Consider the following 18,424-nt stretch of genomic DNA (forward strand, 5'->3'; position numbering starts at 1 on the left):
TGGCTCAAGGTGGTGACTTATCACATTTTCCAGAAATAGCCATACACCTGATGAACAGCCAAATTAAACATGGGGAGTGTGCATTCTATTAATCCAACAGAGGTATGTGGGTGGAATAAGTAATACAGAGTCAATTTTTAATTTCTTCAGGTAAATTGCATTTATTAAATACTCATATCAAACTTCATATTCTAATTTAAGTTAACCATGAGGCCTTTCATCAGCTCCACTTTTTCCCTGTGTGGATACATGTTAATTAATATACTGCAGATTTAGTGCATACAGAAAATTCATTAAATACAAAGAGAAAAAAGATAAAACAGTATTTATTTTATTCAGTTCTTGAAATGAAGCATTAGAGGAACATCTGCAAGCCAAAGGCTCAAGCTTTTTGGAAAAAAAGGATCTAAATTTAAAAACAATAATGATACCAAGCTATATTAAAATATACTTTAAAAACTTTCCCGGGATTGTGGATATGTTCAAATGCAAGGAGGACCCATAATGTCCCCAGCTGTGTTACCAGTCTTGCTTAATCCTCTACTTCACAAAGAGACAGTCAAAGGTGCCCTTCTGTAGTTTGTCTTGAATTTTTAATGTGGTTTTTTTCCTTGAAGTTTTCCAGTTGCGTGTTCTTTCTTTCTGAGTAAGTTTCTATGACATTTCATCTAGCTTTCTGTCTTTGTTAAACTTTTAGCATAATGTTTTAATCATGAGTAGGTTTTAGAACTGGTTTTATAGCTATTTTTCAAATTCCTGGAACTTGGAAAAGCTTCACCATAGAGAGAATTTTTATAAATATTGAAGGTGCGTGTTATCTGGTATAGCCAAAGGATAGAGAACAGCTTCAGATTATAAGAGTTGTATGAACTCTATTCTTTCTGTTGAACCTTGCCTTGCTGCTATTTCTAAATTTCCCCAAGAGCTGTTTTCTTGTGCTTTACCTTGTGTTGTTGCAAAGGGAAGCAGTTTCACAGGTCAAGTTTGTAATACTTTGTTTTTAGAGTCCAAACATTATTGCTTTTATTTGTGGAGGGAACAGGAAGAACTGATGTCTCTGGCATGGCATACCTTGCGGCATTTCTTCAGCAGTTTGAAATAGAGCTTGGATCTAATAGTTTGAAGGAAGTGAGAATCCTAGATCCAATTGCAAGAAATTGCAGCAGGATTATATTTCTTTGAGGAGGTAGATAGTATCTGAATTTGTTTCTTTAACAGACATGGCAAGCTCTATATAATCCTAAAGCCCTTATTGTCCCATTTTTACATGTTGTAAATGCCCTTTGGCTCTGTGTGATTTACCATTCTTTCAGATAACTAGAATTTGAGGAAACACCTTTCAAAGGTGAAGAATGGTATTGATATGAGAATCATATGCCCACCTCAGGACTAGAGGGAAGTCAAAACTTGGAAAATTTTCACAAATTTTTTTCAAAAGGTAAAAAGCAAGATGAAGTAGCAATTCCATTATTTTTAAAATATTGAAGATTGATATATTGTTAAGTCAAGAAAAAGAGATGCTCTCTGAGAATTTTTCTATTATAGCAGATGAAACTTAAATCTTTCAAGTAGATGATACTAAGAGGAAGTCTTGTGTTATCTTGTGGATAAAGATGAGCAACCTCAAAAGCCTATTTTATTCCATGTTTAAAGAAAGACATGTATGTCTTTTGTTTATGTACACAAAACCAGAGAGAAAAAACCTACTGATCTTGCTCCAAAAATTTAGCTACTGCTACATGTAGGTCACTCTCATGTGCAGATAATCTCTGTAATAAAAACTGTGCAGGTGTTTATAAATTTGTCTCAATGAGTATTCACATGTGAAGATTTAAGGTATGCCACAGTTTCCCAGTTTAACATTATATACTATATTCTATAAGGCAACCAGCTCATCACTATGAGGCAAAGGTCTTCTAATTGCTCTGTGATGGTCTTGTGGTGTGGCAGTTGAAGTTGGACTCTGTGGGCAGTGATGATTCTCATTCCTCTGAAACCTGACCATGAAATGTCTTTCACCAAGAACTTTGAAGCATGGTAATAGCCTTCAAGCAGATTTTGGTTTAGAATGTATGTTGAAATGTGTCCTGCAGAGATATCAGAATTGTAGAAGACACATCAGCACCTTTAGGAACAAGAATGGGCTGGACAGCCTCAATATCAAAGTAAGAGCTTCATCATCTCCCAAATGATGAGGACATTGGCTTGATCTGGCTACTAGGACAACTGAAAGTGAATTTGTGGCAATTTCTTCCATCCTGATTGGTCTGGTTGCTTTGAAAGTGTGGCACTAGAATGAAAGGAGTAAGAGCATTTTTTTTATTTCAGACAATAGCTTATTATTGTGCAAATAATTCCACTGTTGCAGAACATAAAGAATAATTGAAGAACCTATTCTACATTATAACAAATGCCTGCATTTCAAAACTGTTGTGTGATTCTAAATTCAACTGTGCTTGTCCAGTTCTGTGGATCTGTCAGGTCCCTATCTGAGAAAGGACAAGTCATCTTCATTTCTGTGATATTTTTAAAATTCAAAAGGGGAAAGCAGGAAAATAAAACAAGTCATCTTCATTTCTGTGATATTTTTAAAATTCAAAAGGGGGAAAGCAGGAAAATAAAACAGAGAAAAAAAAATCTGTTACTGATTCAGTAGTGACTTTCACAGTGTGCAGATACAATATGAAGATAGCTACATTTATATATTTAACCTCAAAGAAAGTTCTGTTGAATATTTGCGCTGTGGGGCTTAGAACTGTACTTGCCCTGTGTGTCTAGTTTCCCCAAAGCCTTCCTGTGTCTTCCTGCAGTCTTAAGAATCTCAGATTTATGTTTATCTTTGCCTGTGATGTTTTTATACTTTTCTGATGTAATCTTGCTTATATTTTTATATCATTTATCTTTACCAAGAACAAGGTTGACAGGTTTAGGTTGACTAGGGAGAGAGTAAAGATTGGGTGGGGTCACCAAGGTAGGAAACGAGTTCATATGCCATCAGGGAAATACTCTGCTTTTCTGTACAGACAGGTGAACAGGACACACAAATTATCTCCTGTACAGCTGGAGGCCTGTTTTTATCTAGTGGACCTTTTACAGAGATTCTCATTTATTGTCATTCCATTGTAGAGTTATCTTTCCAATGAGGGATGTTGCTGGCACTGCCCCATATGTCAAACAAAAGCTATGTATTGTCACAAGAGCATTTACCCAAGTGGCATGGATTTAAAAGCAGGAGAAAACCAGATTTATCTAATCAAAGTAATCATACAATGTGTGGTGTTCCAAATTCTGAGTTATCTGATTTAGTTAAGATGCATCAATAACACAGACTTAAAATTCTTTCCCCTGGATTGTCATCCAGTGGGAGATGCAAGCTGTTAAACGGAAGATAAACTACAACATTTGCTCCTTTCTCCATATGAAGTTAAAATAAAATATCTGCTGAACTATAACCTGACAGGTTTTTGTATTTGAGGATGTTTCCTTTGTGTACCTGCCAGGATTCCTATTGCACGCACGTGTAGTCAGCATTATAACTGCTGATGAAACGATGAATGTGTACTGAGGTCTCCTTTTTTGGCCTTTCTTCTTTATCTAGGGTCCTAAGATACAGAGCATAGTTTTGAAAAGTGGTGATTAAATTAACCAAAGCTCAAAGTCTACTGAAGAAAATTTTAGGGCAGTGAGTATAGTTCTGAGGTTGCAAGGGCTTAACTGGGATTTAATAAGGAAAGACTAAGTAAATAAAACCACTCTGGTAAAATTCACAGAGCATTTCCAAAGGTGGTGAAATCTTTTTTAGGAGAACATAAAATATTTCCAACTTCAAAAGGCAGGGATTCAAAAAATTGTCTGTTACATTGCCTTGCATTCATGTGTTATTTAAATAAAGCATTTGCAAACTTGCTAGTCTGGAATCTGATTTTTTCAACGCTGTCATCCAATAAATAGTCATATTCTAACACCTTGTGGCTGTTTAAACAGTGGCTTAAGGAAGCATGAGCTTAAGAATGACTGACATTAGACCTACTGTAAGTCATTATTCCAGGAAGGATTTGACATGACAGTCAACAGGAAAAGAATTATGATCAATGTCAAAGACATTCATTTTTCCTTTTAACAGAGAATACCTCATTTTTGGCTGACTCTGCTTCCCTTTTACTTTTCATTCCCTGTTGGGGCTAAAATACTCAGCTGGGCATTTGAGAGTCTGGGAAAAGTGCTTTCTGGGAAACCACAAAATTTTGATTTATTTCTTGTATTCCCAAAGCAACAACTATTTTGGAAATCCAGATAATTTGTGTGTGACAGGTTAGTGATTTAAGTTCACGGTGTTACGAGATAATAAGCTGTAAAGTTCAACCATGATTCTTGATAAACCTGTTGATTTGCAAACTATTGAATCTACTGCCACACAGTTCAGTACTGTCTTCAAATAATGGGACTTTTTAGATTGATGAAGAAATAATTTGGCTGTTGTGAATTGCTCAGAAGGCAAATTTGGTGTTTTGTCTGCTTTTAAAGCTTATGTTTCTTGTTAATTCTACCTTTGGATGTTTTTCAAAATTACTGTATTAGTCATGCTACTACTATATAAAGATTCTATATAGTGGTTTTATTATTTCTCTACTTTTTGAAGAGCCACAACAAGCTTGAAAAGAAGCAATTGTTACTGAACATACCTGATCATAAACTATAAGTGTAACAAATGCCATTTATTCTAATGTAGGAATCTCTTTCTCAGCAATAGATGCAGTGTTTCTGTTTATGCAGGAGTACAAAAATGGGTGCAGGTCATCACCTAAACAGCTGGTGTGTGTAAGAGGCCTGTAGGTTTGCTTGTAACAGGAGCCACTTATACTTCAGATCATCTGCAGGCAAGCAAATTTTCTGATCTGAGTTTTGCACATGTTTTCCAAAGTTAAGAATCTGGCTATTAATTATAAGTATTGTCTTCATTTTCTTGCAAGGGAGGAAATAGGGACTAAAGAAGTTGGAGTCTTAAGCAGATGTTGAAACAAAGCCTGTTCTCTTAGGGAATTCCAGCTTTAAATATTATTTGTGAACTTCCTTGCCTGAGAGTAGGATTATCTCAGACTTTACTTTTTGTTACTGGTTTGTGTGTGTATAATCTTAATTATTTTGCTGTGTGATCTTAGTGTTCCCTGCATCAAGATGAGACTGTATCGTTTGTCCTAGCGTTTCCCTGTGCAGTCTGCAGGGACTTAAGCGTAACTTGTTGGGAATGTTAATGGAAGTTGTGCATAATTTGCCTGTGCATCACAGTGAAATTTACCCTTAGGAGCTACTGAGCCAGTGAAAATTCTGCCGGGAGCCAGAGCGCTGACGGAACCATCAGATTATCTTAATGACAGATTTACACCCTCCCTGTGTTCTGTACTCTTCGATTTTGTGATTCAGATTTATGAAACTTTGCAAACCCAAGTCCTTCCGGCTGTACATTGACTTTGTGGTGCTTCTCACAGAAGTCAGGCTTTACTGTGGTGAGAATGTGTGGTCAAAATAGCTCATATACTGAAAATTATAAGGTACATTTTGTGTTAATGGACTGCTAGCCTCAATGGTCACAGGTGACTACATTTCAACATCCAAATGCTTGTGTTATTAATAAATATTGAAGCCTAGAAAATTAAAAACCTTAAATGAAATGTGGAAGATAGTTCCTGCATAAGAAAGAGACAATAAAGGGTATTGAAAGAAGCAGATGAATCCCTAACGTAAGATTTCCAATCTGTATACTTTTGTTTCTCAATACCTAAAACAATACATTAAGATCTAATTAATTAAAGAAATATTGGTACATTTGCTGTTCAAAAGGCAAGTGATCATCACATAAACTCAATATCAAGGTAAATGACAATTAGTAGAAAAGTTTGACACTTAGCAGTACATAATTTTCCTGTTTAAAGTTCTGCAGAAATCTCAGTTACAGCCCAGCACTATTCTGTGCTTTCTTAAAAAAAAGCTGTTAGAGTGTTTAGAGTAATTTTTCCATAATGAAAAAAAACAGTATCTGTGACAGATTACATTACTCCACACACCTGCATTTGCTCTGAACCTGCTAGCCTGATAAATTGATAAGTTGGTCATATGTTGTTTTAAAAAGGCAAAGAACATAGTTCGTAATAAAAGAATGCTACATATTTCTTCTAAAAGGTTAAAAAGCATTTCTCAGGGCTCTTAAATTACCATATTCTGATACCAGGGGAAAATAAAACCTGGGCTTAGAGTCGTGTTTGTACTTAGAGGGCTTTCCGGACAGGAAGGCAATCTTGATGCAATTCAGTAAGCCACAATACCAGTGGGGCATTACAGGTGAAAAAATTGCAGCTGTACCCCTCACCACAATGTATTACAACTGTACACTGGAATATTTCCTGTACAGAAATAGGGCTTGGTTAACTTTGTTTCCCAAGAGTAGATCACATTAAAATGTTATAAAATCATGATTTCCTGCATTTGAATACTTGTGGTTTCTCAACTGGTTCCAATATTACAAAAGGTTTTTTTTTATAGCTTCTATTAGTTGAAGATGTATAGAAGCTTTTTTCCAAAGTCAGCTAAAAGGATGTTATGTATTTTTAAAGAACAAATTTTCTCAGAAGACAAGAGTTTTCTTTCACATCTCTTCATTACAACTCTATTTGATATTTATTTTATAAACTGCAGGACAGATATAAATTTAAATAAAATGAAATAAATATACTAATAGGGCTATTAGTATATATGTTTAATGGAGTTGAAAGAGCCATGGTATATCTTATTACTCACATAGCCAAATAGTAGTTATTTTCATTAGTCAGTCAAAAACCTCACTATAGATAAAGTAAAAAATTAAATTAAGGAGATATTACATATTAAATTTTAGAGTGAGTATTTGTAATTTAAATGTCCTTGCTTTAAGACCAAATTTATTTAAAAAAAAAATTCAAAGAGCAGTAAAACAATTCTGTGAAGAAATTATATGACATAGTTTTCGAAAAAACATCTCCAGTTGGGGTGTCTGATTATACTGCAGTTTGAAAATTGAGAGTGTACCATAGTGGAATAAATTTTACTGCCTGAAATACATATGCATATAGCACTTCAAACTGCTGTCAAAGTGCAGAAAACTGTAATGAAAATACAAAGGAGGCTGAGGTGGGTGGGACAGCAAATACTTTGTACAAGTTAATAATTTTAATCCTAATACTACTGCTAATCCTGCAACTACTTATACAGTGCTATATTTTTACCTCACTATAAGCCATCTCTCTTTTTTTGGTGATTTGGTTGTTTGGTTTTTTCCTTCATGAAATGGGGTATTGGTGGTCTGTAGCTGTGCCAGGAAAGTCTGTTTTCTACACAGATCAATACAATCTTAGCTCTGAGGAAGGTTAAAAAATACTATCTAACAGTCAGGTGGTTTGTAGTATGATTTCACACTGTCAATCACACAAGATACACAGGAATGTGGATGTTGAAATATCCTACATTTGCCCAAAATGCAGGTGTTCCACTGGTCAGATTGAATTGGGTATGTTGTGTGAACCAGGCATATTATAAAGTTCTATTTAATATTATTTTTCTTTTGAGCATATTTTCTACATATTATATTATTTTTCTGCAGAGTTCTTTTGCTAGTTTTATATAAATAATACTTCAAAATCAAATTTAAAAGTAATGTTCCTGGTAGTTATTGCCAAGACTTTTTTTTGTATAAAAATGTGCATAAAACTTTTTATTTCCTGCTACTGCAACTTCTGTTCCCCTAATGAGAGAATTATATTTTTAAGACAGTTGGCCCTAAACCAGTAAAATATCTTAATAAAAGAATAGCTTTATTACAGAGTAATCAGTTTATTCATGCTCAGGAAGCTGAAGTCAAAATCGCAGTCTGGGCTGGTGTCTGAGTCCAAGCTCTAGTTTGTGTTGTGTTCTGCCTCATTCACTGAGGTGGCCCTGCTTGGAAGAGATAAAACACACACACACACACACACTTCCTGTCTTCTGTGTGCATTTTTTTGTGCAGTAGTTGTTTCTGGACCAAGAATAGCTTAATTTCCAAGAGGAAGCACCCACGATCTGAGGGACTGAGAGTCAAGAAATGAATATATCTTCTGTAAAAGCTTCTTTTCTAGCAAATACATCAATCAAAAGGAAGCATCAGAGAAAGAAACATTAGGCACCCAGCTGTTAATATCTATCTTTCTTATTCAACTGGAAAAGATGTATTTTGCAGCCTAAGAGATCTGCATGTGTTAGTTTTAAAGTTCATTTTTTTATTCTGAGTTTTAAAATCATATGTGTCAGTATTTAATAGTGAAGGCATAATACTTTTATACAGCCTTCATTCAACAACCTCAAAGAAGTAGGCTGATGGCTGTAGCTTTTTCCTGCAGACAAAAAGATGCTTATGGAAAGATGAGATTAGTTAAGAAACGGAGATATTTTAATTATTTCACTCCTGGCTGGAAATTATGTCCATGTCTGAGACCTGTTAGCCTTCTGACAAAATGTATATTGAATAATAGGTATGATCCTTTATGGTAACGTGTGGCAGGTTGTGGAAGTCCACTGATGTTGGCTCTCTGCTCAGCTGTAGAAATGTACCTGTAGACAGGTAAGTGGTGTGCACCCAGCACTTTTCAAGTCCAAATTAGCCAAGAAGCCTAAAGCTGGGAGGATAACATCAGCTCACAGGAATATATAGAAGCATGTTGTCATCTTGAAATCCTTTAAAAAGCACTTAGGGGTCAACACTCATCTCTGTATCGAGTCGTAATATTACACATAACCACTAGTAGGAATAAGGAGTACCTGTAAAACACAAGGATGAAATTAGTAATGCAGCATTAACAGACTGTGTAGCATTTCCTGACTTCCTAATTTCCAAGTAGGACTTAAATTATTCTGGTACTGATAATGTGTGACACAATATATGATGGGTAAGAAAAAGCAGTAACAATGTAGTGCTTTAGAGGGAGTACTTCATGTTGGTTACTAACATTATACTGTCTTGCTGATAGGTTAACAAGTGTGAAGGAAATTACCTGAAGTATGCAGGGTTTTAAGAGGATTTTCAGGTTCTCATTGTTTGACCTTTTTTTGTTTTGTTTTGTTTTGTTTTTTTGTTTTGTTTTGTTTTGTTTTGTGGTGAGGGGGGAGAGATGTGTATGTTGGAGGTTTCAGCTCTGTTCAAATCAGAGATGTTTTTCATATGTGTTGGTGTAATATACATGAAAATTTTTTTCTTAAAGTAAATGAGTGAAATGAGATCCAGAGAAAGCAGGAATCTGTTTTCTTCTAACTAAAAAGATTTTTTGCTCCAAGGCAACTATTTCTGAACAGTTGTTTGTTTGTATCATGTACTTTACCAATACACCATCTCCTTTCTTCTTCCAAATACTGCCATGCCATTTTCAGACCTCCAGTGTCTACAGTTCACAGCAGAAAAGAGAAAAAGGAGCAGCCTTCAATTGCTCTGCTTAGAGTGTGGGCTGTTTCATACAGCTTTTCATTTCTGCTTCTAACCTCTGTTGTTAAACAGAAATGCTGCTGAAAAGTAACTTGACTGTGGTTTTCCTCCCTATTGCCATAATCATCCTTCTAAATAAGTGTGTTTTCCACAGTGTGTGTTTTCTAGCAAAATGGAGCTTGGTTAAATCTGAGCTCATGGTTAAATAATACTTTCATGCACACTTAAGTGACAGGTAAATGCAACTACAATTAAGACTGTCTTTGAGAGCTATGGAAGAAGACAAAAAGCTGCAGGGAAGTGTCTGTTGGAGAACCAAGCTTGTTGTTTAGCAAAAAAATTAAATAGGCTTTATTTGTGTTTGCTTTTATAGAGGCAGCCCTAGTGGTCACATTTTCTAAGCAGTAACAATTATATGAAGTATAGTTTAGGTTTTATTCAAATATTTTGAGGTAAAAGCACCATACTTAATTCGACATGTGGGGAATTTTTTTGTTGTAGCTAGTTCACTTATTCCCACTGCTAATGACTCAGTTCTGGCATTATAACCCCTTTCCAGACTTTCACAACTATTATTTTTGGCAGCTGATATTGCCCAGAGCTACCATCTTTCCTTAAACTTATCCAGATCAGGCATTAGTAATAAACCCCCTAGAAAAAATAAAGCTAAATATGTAGAAATCAAAGATTCTAAGTCAACTAAGTCTTTTGCAAGCTTCAAACTAGAAAAATTACAGTTTGTGTAGTTCCAAAGCATGAGCTGTATTTTGTATAGGATATCACATAATGTGTGTCATTGATTTCTTATCTCTAATGTGCAGATGACACTTTGAAACATACTGTCTCTTGCTCTGGTAGATTTCTTGACATATTGCAACATAGTTAGAAAAAATGTAAACAAAATAAAGAAATCCTTCCTGCGCCTTTCCAAATTTTTCATAATTCACTTTAGAGATTGTCATGCACTACACAGAATCACAGGATGGGTACGGCTGATAGTTTTATGGTTTTTGAATTGCCACTTAAAAAATTATCTTACTATACTCTTGAACTTGTTCTTCCAGCTTATTGATCTAGTGGGAATAGAATTCATCACCCTGCTTAGCCTCTTTTAAAATGCACATTACTTTCTATTATGATGCAATTTGGTGGGATTCTCATTAAGGAAAGAGTTTTGTTTTCAGATGTAATCTAAGAGAAATAAATATCCTACATATGATAGCTTTGTGAGACTTTCATTGCACACATATTACTCAATAACATTGATACGAAAAGGTAATTCAGATTTTGATAGACATTAGGAAGCACAAGACTAAACCAAGTATTCAAATATATTTAATCTGGTTCCTAAAAGAATGCCAAGGTATTTTAGGCACTGAGATTTAGAAGTATACATAAATAAATACTACTGTATGTTAAGTATCAATGCAACCATGAAAGGCTGCAGCCTTTTGTCAGAAATGAAACAGATCCTTTTATAATTATGTAATTCCAAGACTTTATGCTATAGGAAATATGCCAAGTATTACAATATTTCACTAAACTCAAATGTTTTATCATCACTGGAGATTGTGAAGGTTTAAAAAAAGAACTATGTGTAGTATAAAAGACAGCAGATGATGGAAGAGGCTCTTTACGTGTTCCTAGTTAACATTAGGGGAGTTCTTTGGATTTATCCAATGTATCCATAATTGGAGGGTAGGAGCATTGCTGTGGTAGCAATGTGTAGCAGCCTTGAGTGTTTGTTCACAGGCATTAAACACTCAAATAATTTAACACTGAGAAGTTCTGAAAAAAAATCTAAAAGTCTAGTGGCACTGAGAGCAAAAAGAATCACTTTAGTGTGATTTTGAAATATAGCCACAAATTTAATGTGGCATTACTTATTGCTGCCGTTGTGCACAGCACTATTGTGCAGCCAGCAACAGAGAACCAAGAAAGATGTTTTGTGGCTCATCAAGCCCAGCCTTCTCCCATTGGGGCAATGCTTGTTATTTTCTCCATCTAATTAAGATATCAAGCTTTTAAAAGTAGATCTTATGAGCACCTTGCATGTCCCCATCTTTTTTCTGTACAGTTTCTAGCCTTACACTTTATTCATAGGGCAACTCAATTTTGACACAAAATTTCTTTAAAGATTTCTTCTATTAAATGTTTCTCTCCTGAGGTGTCTGGATGGAACAATTATGTTCCTGTTGTTTAATTTCATTTAGTCTTCAACTCTCCACAGCAAAAGTTAATGCAGTTTTAAGATGAAGAATTGGAAAAGTGGCATACTTCAAATGAGTCCCCACTGATGTCTTATACAAATCAATTAATATTTGCCCCTCACTTTTGAAAATATCTCACCTGATGTCTCTCAAGATGGTATTTGCTTTTTCCAGGCTTCACCATACTGTCTCACACTTTTCCAACTGACATTTACAGATCTTCACCTTTTCTAATTGAATATGCAGCTTATAAACAAATGTGTTGTTATCTTTACATATATGACATGTGGGTTTTGGTGTTAAATCAGTCCCTTTTGATTGACACTCTAGTTTTCAAATTTAAATCAGCTCTCCTGATTGATACTGCAGTGGTACTCTGTGTTACATACACTAGTGGCATCAGAGGTTTACTGACAGTTATCTGATAACTTTTTTTTTTGTCCTACATCTTGAACTAAAAAAATTTTTGAGACTGTGGTTGCTTTTTTCGGTCTTCACATATCATTGTGGCTTGACAGATGTAGTTAAAATCCACCTTTCAGGCTCTGTGGTTCCACATGTTAATTCCTCCAGAATTCTTTGGTGATTATTTATGTTCCTTTGCCCTCCCCAGCTTGAACCACTGAGCTCCCTGAATTTTCCTTCTTAACCTTCATTCCTGTTAATTAATCAGCTTACTGTCATCTCCATCTGCATGATAATCTTTACTGAATAACAAGGAAGAATGCTTAAAAACCTTTTTCTAAATTTACGTCTATTTCTGCAGCATTCTTACTTAATTCCTGGTTATTTATGTATGTTGTATGTCTATACACAGGGATAAAACAGGTAATAACACATACATATGCAATTTTTTCTTACTATTTGCTTTATGTCAGTTTGACTTTTAGTGATCTTGAGCATGTACAGCTACCATACCTGTGGATTTCTGTATCTTAATTCTGAAATCTTCATAGCTGACTAAGTTTGCATTTGTTTTAAATTCATATTCTCATTCACTTTCTTGGTATTACCAAAAAAAAACCAAAACAAAACAAAACAAAAACAAAACAAAATAAAACAAAAACCAAAAAAACAAGACAAGATGCTTAGGCACAGCTCTTTAAGATCTATACTTTTATTAAAATTGGTTTTCTATTGCTTATAGAAATGTCTATAATAGCTTTCTCTACAGTTCAGTGACGCATCCCAAATAATCCAAGTCGATTATTTGCAGACTTAAATTTAGGGATGTCATTAAACAGAAGCCACTATTTATTTATTTGGTTTCATTTGCCTTTTTTTGTCTAAATTATCCTTGAAAGAAAAGATCATATGCTTACAAGTGCTTCATTATTTCACCCAGGATTTTTAGCAATGTGTTGTCTCACCACAAAGTGTTGTGTTCTCCATTATAATTTTTTTCTCTGCATCATTGATTATCTTAATAAACTCAAATTCTGTTATGTAATAAAGCTAAAACAATGAGTTAAAAAAAAAGTAATGATGACTAGAGTGTCTTTGATACCATGATGTATAGACATCTGATGGATTTTTTGGCTGCATAATACAAATAATGTTTAGATTGTCTTTGTTATTCATGGTTTCCTGTGGAACAAGCAGCTATTTTTGTACAGAGGAAGAGAAAGTTGGACGTGTTGTCTGCAATGATGTTTTAAAAACATTTTCATTTAAGTCAAGGCAGATCTGAGTAAGATTACGAAATCTGAGTAATGATTACAGTTAAAATTTCTATATGACCATTTACTTCTATTTTGTTTAATTAGTTTTACACTTTCAGCATAGAGATTAAAACGCATTATATTTGCAATGCAGCATAAAGTAATTATTCCGTCTCACTTTCATCACAGGTTCCTTGCAGCTTGGAGTACTGGGATGAGCTTCAGAAATCGTTTGTTGCATTCCGGGAGTTCAGTCTGTCAGAAAGCAAAGTCTGTGAGCTGCAGCTGCCCAGCGTCAGCCTGGTGAGCAACCAGAAGGAGCTCATAGCCTCTGACCTGTGGAGGATTGTCCTCAACAGCAGCCAGAACGTGGCTGATGACCAAAGGTAATTTTAAAGGAGGAAGGAAAAAGGCACCTAATGCTACACTCCTGAGAAACCTGTTTCAAGAGACTTAGAAATTAAGATACTTTTTTTAATTTGTGATAAGAGCAGTTAGTCCTGCGTGAGGTTCAGACTGTAGCTCACCTTTACATAAGGACATAGGGTGTGCACAAAAAGAGCTTTCCTTTAGGCTCATAGGCAGCCTGGCATCATCATAACCATCCATCTCTTAAATAGAAGGCTTGCTGAAAAGTGCAGACAAACAGGTCCTGAGACCTCTTAGCTGCATAAGGCAGTAAAATCAGCTAATTAACAAAAGAAAGCTTAGGTGCAATCCAACCTATAATGTAGTAGTAAACATTCTTCTTCCATGCAATACTTACACATCACCTTGATTCTCTCCTCGGTGCAATTCAATTATTATTTTAAAGATATGGAACAAAATGTTATTATTTCAATTGTATTGCATTATTATTTGCACAGATTGCTTACTATGCTAAAAGGAAAAAAAATTAATTGTTTTTTTAAACACTGGGGATCCATTCTTCGTTATGTTTACAGCCAGAAACACTGTGCAATTACAGATATTCACTGTTTGCACTCATTCCATTTTGGTTAGTGTGTAGAGTAAAAGAAATAAGTACAAGTTCTGTCCAGAAACAGCAGTGGAATTGCTTTCAAAGACCTGCTTAACATTTTATATTTGGAGCAAAAAACCCAAAATTACTCTCTTGGACCACTGGTATTTGCTGATTCTTGCTGCTTATCAACCCAAGTTTCATTGAGGATGTAGCATCCACGTATGTGTTGAATGAGACTACAGAATTCAGAGAAATCAGGGAACATGAGCATGGCTAAGAAAATCAATGAAGAAAATTAAACATCTGGTTTCCATTAATAGTATCAGGTTGGAAATGATTTCTTGATGTTAATTGTGAAAGAATGCATTTTCATCATTGAGAAGTTAAGTGTTTTAGACAAGGTTAATTCCTCTGAATGTGGGACCCTGGCAGAATTGCCTTCCTGGTCAGCTTAACACCACAGAAATGTGAACTCGGTGGGAACTGGAAATGATGTAGTGAAATTCAGTAGATTTTTTTTTTTCATCAAGACATTTAGCACTGTAGTCATGTTTATTGTTTTCTGCTTGAATAGGGTTTATCACTAGATGCAATGTTTCATTCAGGGAGCTCTGATAAGCTAATGAGCTGTAATTGTTCAGAAATAGGAATTAAACTGAAGCATTTGTAGTTCACTGCACAAGGATAGCAGGAGATGAATGAAGGCAGCAAAAAACATTTACCTCACTACTGAAGCATTTGAAGGAAAATAAACAGAAGAGAAAGAGGGAAGTCAAAGGAAAGTTCCTTGAACTGACACCTATCTGTCCAGAGGCTGCAGAATCACTAGTCCTGATACTTTTGTTAGCCTGGGGAATTCATAATAGCTTTTAAGAAGTGTAGCTTATACCTACATGAACTAACAGTATTTAAAGTTTTAAAGATTTGTATAGGTCAGGGTGAGCTCCAGAAGCCAGAAACCTGTAGGATATATGAGGAAACCCTCTGATTTCAATCCAGGGAGATAAAAAGTTATATTCCCTGCCTCAGCAGTGGTTTTAATTTGGAGGCATGGTTTGCTCTCATGACACCATACCTGGAGTCCAGTTTTTGGGGCCCCAGACTTGAGAAGGATGTGGACCTGCTGGACTGATTCCAGAGAAGAGCCACAAAGATGATCAGAGGGCTGGAGCATCTCTCCTGTGGAGACAGACTGAGAGATTTGGAATGTTTCAGTCTGAGGAAAAGGCAGCTCCGAGGAGACCTTAGAGCAGCATTTTGGAACCTAAAGAAAGCTGTAGAGAGATTTTTACAAGGACATGTAGTGATAAGGGGGGATGGATTTAAGCTGAGAGAGGGCAGGTTTAGATTAGATATTATCACCCACTGTGAGGGTGGTAAGGCACTGGAAGGGAAGCTGTGATGCCTCATCCCTGGAAGTGTTCAAGGCCAGGCTCGGTGGGACTTCAACCATCCTGGTCTAATGTAAATTGTCACTGCCCTTGGCAGGGATATTGGAGCAATGATCTTTATGGTTCCTCCCAACCCAACCCTATCTGTGGTTCTATGACAAAAATTCAAACTGATCTCTAACTTCAAACAAAGCTGCACTGCAAGCTTTCTTAAGGATGGCTGCAGGAAGGACTGGTGTGGAAGAAGTAGTCCTTACCAGTCTGGAGTGATCCTTCTCAGGAAAATTTAATTGGTTAAAACAAGAGCAGCTGTTCCTCAGATAAGAGGCTGTGTTTGAGGCACAGTGGCTTTTTCTTGGAGACAGAGCAAACATGTCACTGACCTGGAGGTTTTGAGACAATGCCCACAAACTGAATGTGTATGGTTACAGCTACAGAACAAATTGAAAGTAATGGTTAAACCCTAAGGGATCATGTTCTGTTAAAGGGAAGTCTTGTGTAGGAGGTAGTGACAGAAAACTGTAGACCTGCAGAGAAGATGAATCTTTCTAGACCTCTAGTGGCTCATAGGAAATCCATGTTGACAGTAACTGCTGAAAATGTGGCTTCATCAACCATGCTGCTATGGATCATTTCTTCTCACCAAGCACTCGGAAATATGTTCTGGATTCTACTTAACCAAAAAATGCCAAACTTTCTTGATTTTGAGAGAGAGACAGTGCCCATGTTGTGGTAAATCATGTTGTGGTAGTCTTGTTCCTAAAGCAGCATTTAACATGGGATTTTGCAGACTTGTGGGAAGAGCCTCAAGGCTTAATGCCAGTGCTGAGTGTTAAACCAGGGAATTCTAATGCTGAGGGATCTGTGAGAGTAAGAAACAAAGGTTGTATAAAAGTTGAACTTCAGTTTTCCTTTGCACTCGTGCTGATTTGACATTAATTGCATGCTGCAACTGTATGATTGGTTAGCAATTGTAATACACTATTAATTGTATAAAAATGCTTAGTCTTGTTCAAGTTTGTCTTCTTAGTGTGATGTTGCATTTTGGGTCAGACTCTAACCACTGCCATATTCATGCAGCTGCTGCTCAATTATAATATTTTTTCCTTAAAATTCTGCAGTGTTTGGGTTTTTTTGGGTGTTTTTTTTTTTTTGTAACCTTTGTGATATGCTAATTATTATTAGCAGAGAGCTGATCCATTGTGGTTCAGTACTTTATTATTAATTCCTAACATTGGTTATAAGGGTGAAATGAAATGTAGGTGTCTCACAAGACAGAAAAACAACAAGGTTTGTGAGAAGAAGTAGATTCAGTTGATGTGATCAGCAGTAGCTGACAGGGTGAAATAGAGCAACCAGTAATGAATATGGGAATATGCAAAGATGTCATGATTCAAATCCTGTAGTATGCAAGCTCTTCTGAGATTGATCAGGAGCTAACTGGAAGTATAAAAATCAAAGAGCTATCTGCTGGAGGGCATAATATATACATGTATGTTGTTTTTTTTTGAGAATTTAGTATCCCATTATTTCTATGTGTATATAAGGTTTGCATGAACATTTATGAAAGTTTATTCAATGAATGAGCAAATTTGAAGTATTAAGTGAATTAATTTAGCATCTCTTTGGGGATGTGGTCCAGTGTTTATGAAAGAAATCATATATGGCATATATGACTGTTTATGGAAGACCTTAAAACAGGGGATTACAAAAAATTATCACAGAATAAATTATTTTTATGGGTTGCATTTGCCTATTTTAGGACTAACACATCATAATTGAAATTACTCTGTTTGGTTGGTGAGACACTAAAGCCCTTTCCTGGTTTGGTTGGGAATGATTTATAATCCTTTTGTTTAAATGGGTTACACTACAAGATGTTTTATATATTTGTGCATCTTCTGTGTAATTTATACAGTATTTTTATCATTACTGACATATTAATGTAAAATAGTAATTGAAAGTGCCTTAAGATACAAACCATGAAACAAATACAAAAACTTTTAAATAAGTCTTAAATTGCTACTTTTTAGTAATTCAAGTGAGGAATCATGATCATGTTTCTTGCTAATTGTTTCAGCTTTTATTCAAAATAAATGATGTACTGGATTTTGACCTCTAACAATTTGGGTTCAGACCAGTATTTGAGTCATAAATTAAATGAGTTAAGTGGTCTCTTTCTTCTTCCCAGTGGATATTTTCCCATGTTGTAGTTTCATCACAAATGGCAGTTTTGGTTTAAATATTTCTCTCTTAAAATAACAAGAATAATGCAGGGCACTGCTAAGTCATTGTTCTCAGTTGCCATATGTTTAACTTGAGCTGCTTTGCATGTGAAATATCATAATTTATATTACTTCAAATGTAGATATTTTCCATTTAAAATATTCTGGTATTTCCCAGCACTTAAAGAAAAAAGCAAAAGAAAAAGAAACTGGTAATGAAGTCAGGTCAGTTTTATTTTTAATTTCCTCTGATTTGGCCACATTCCTCTTTTAGCATGATGTGCCAAACACAAAGCAGTAGAATCTGGTTCTTCCTCTTCTTTCACAGCTGAAAAATTGTGGACAATCCACACTGCATTTTGCAGCTCCAAGGAAGCCAAGAAATGTGGGCGTGTTTTTGTATTGTATTCACTTGATGAACAAATTTTTATTTCACAATCTCATCTTCTGATATTCGTGCTCCTACTGTCATTAACCACGACTTAATAGAAATTT

At 35.4% G+C, this 18,424-nt stretch overlaps 1 protein-coding gene across 8 annotated transcripts in view; it reads left to right on the forward strand.

Annotated features, from left to right (window-relative positions):
* The window catches only part of VPS13B (vacuolar protein sorting 13 homolog B), a 434,872-nt gene that overhangs the window by 357,732 nt on the left and 58,716 nt on the right, over window positions 1–18,424 (forward strand). For all 8 annotated transcript variants that reach the window (XM_021529420.3, XM_085573894.1, XM_021529419.3 and 5 more), the window contains one exon: window positions 13,539–13,735. In XM_021529420.3, the coding sequence (XP_021385095.3) occupies window positions 13,539–13,735 (197 nt within the window). The remainder of the gene's footprint in view (window positions 1–13,538; window positions 13,736–18,424) is intronic.

Source organism: Lonchura striata, chromosome 2 (genome assembly GCF_050655825.1).
Source record: "Lonchura striata isolate lonStrDom1 chromosome 2, ASM5065582v1, whole genome shotgun sequence".
In the NCBI taxonomy this organism is placed as follows: Eukaryota; Metazoa; Chordata; class Aves; order Passeriformes; family Estrildidae; genus Lonchura; species Lonchura striata.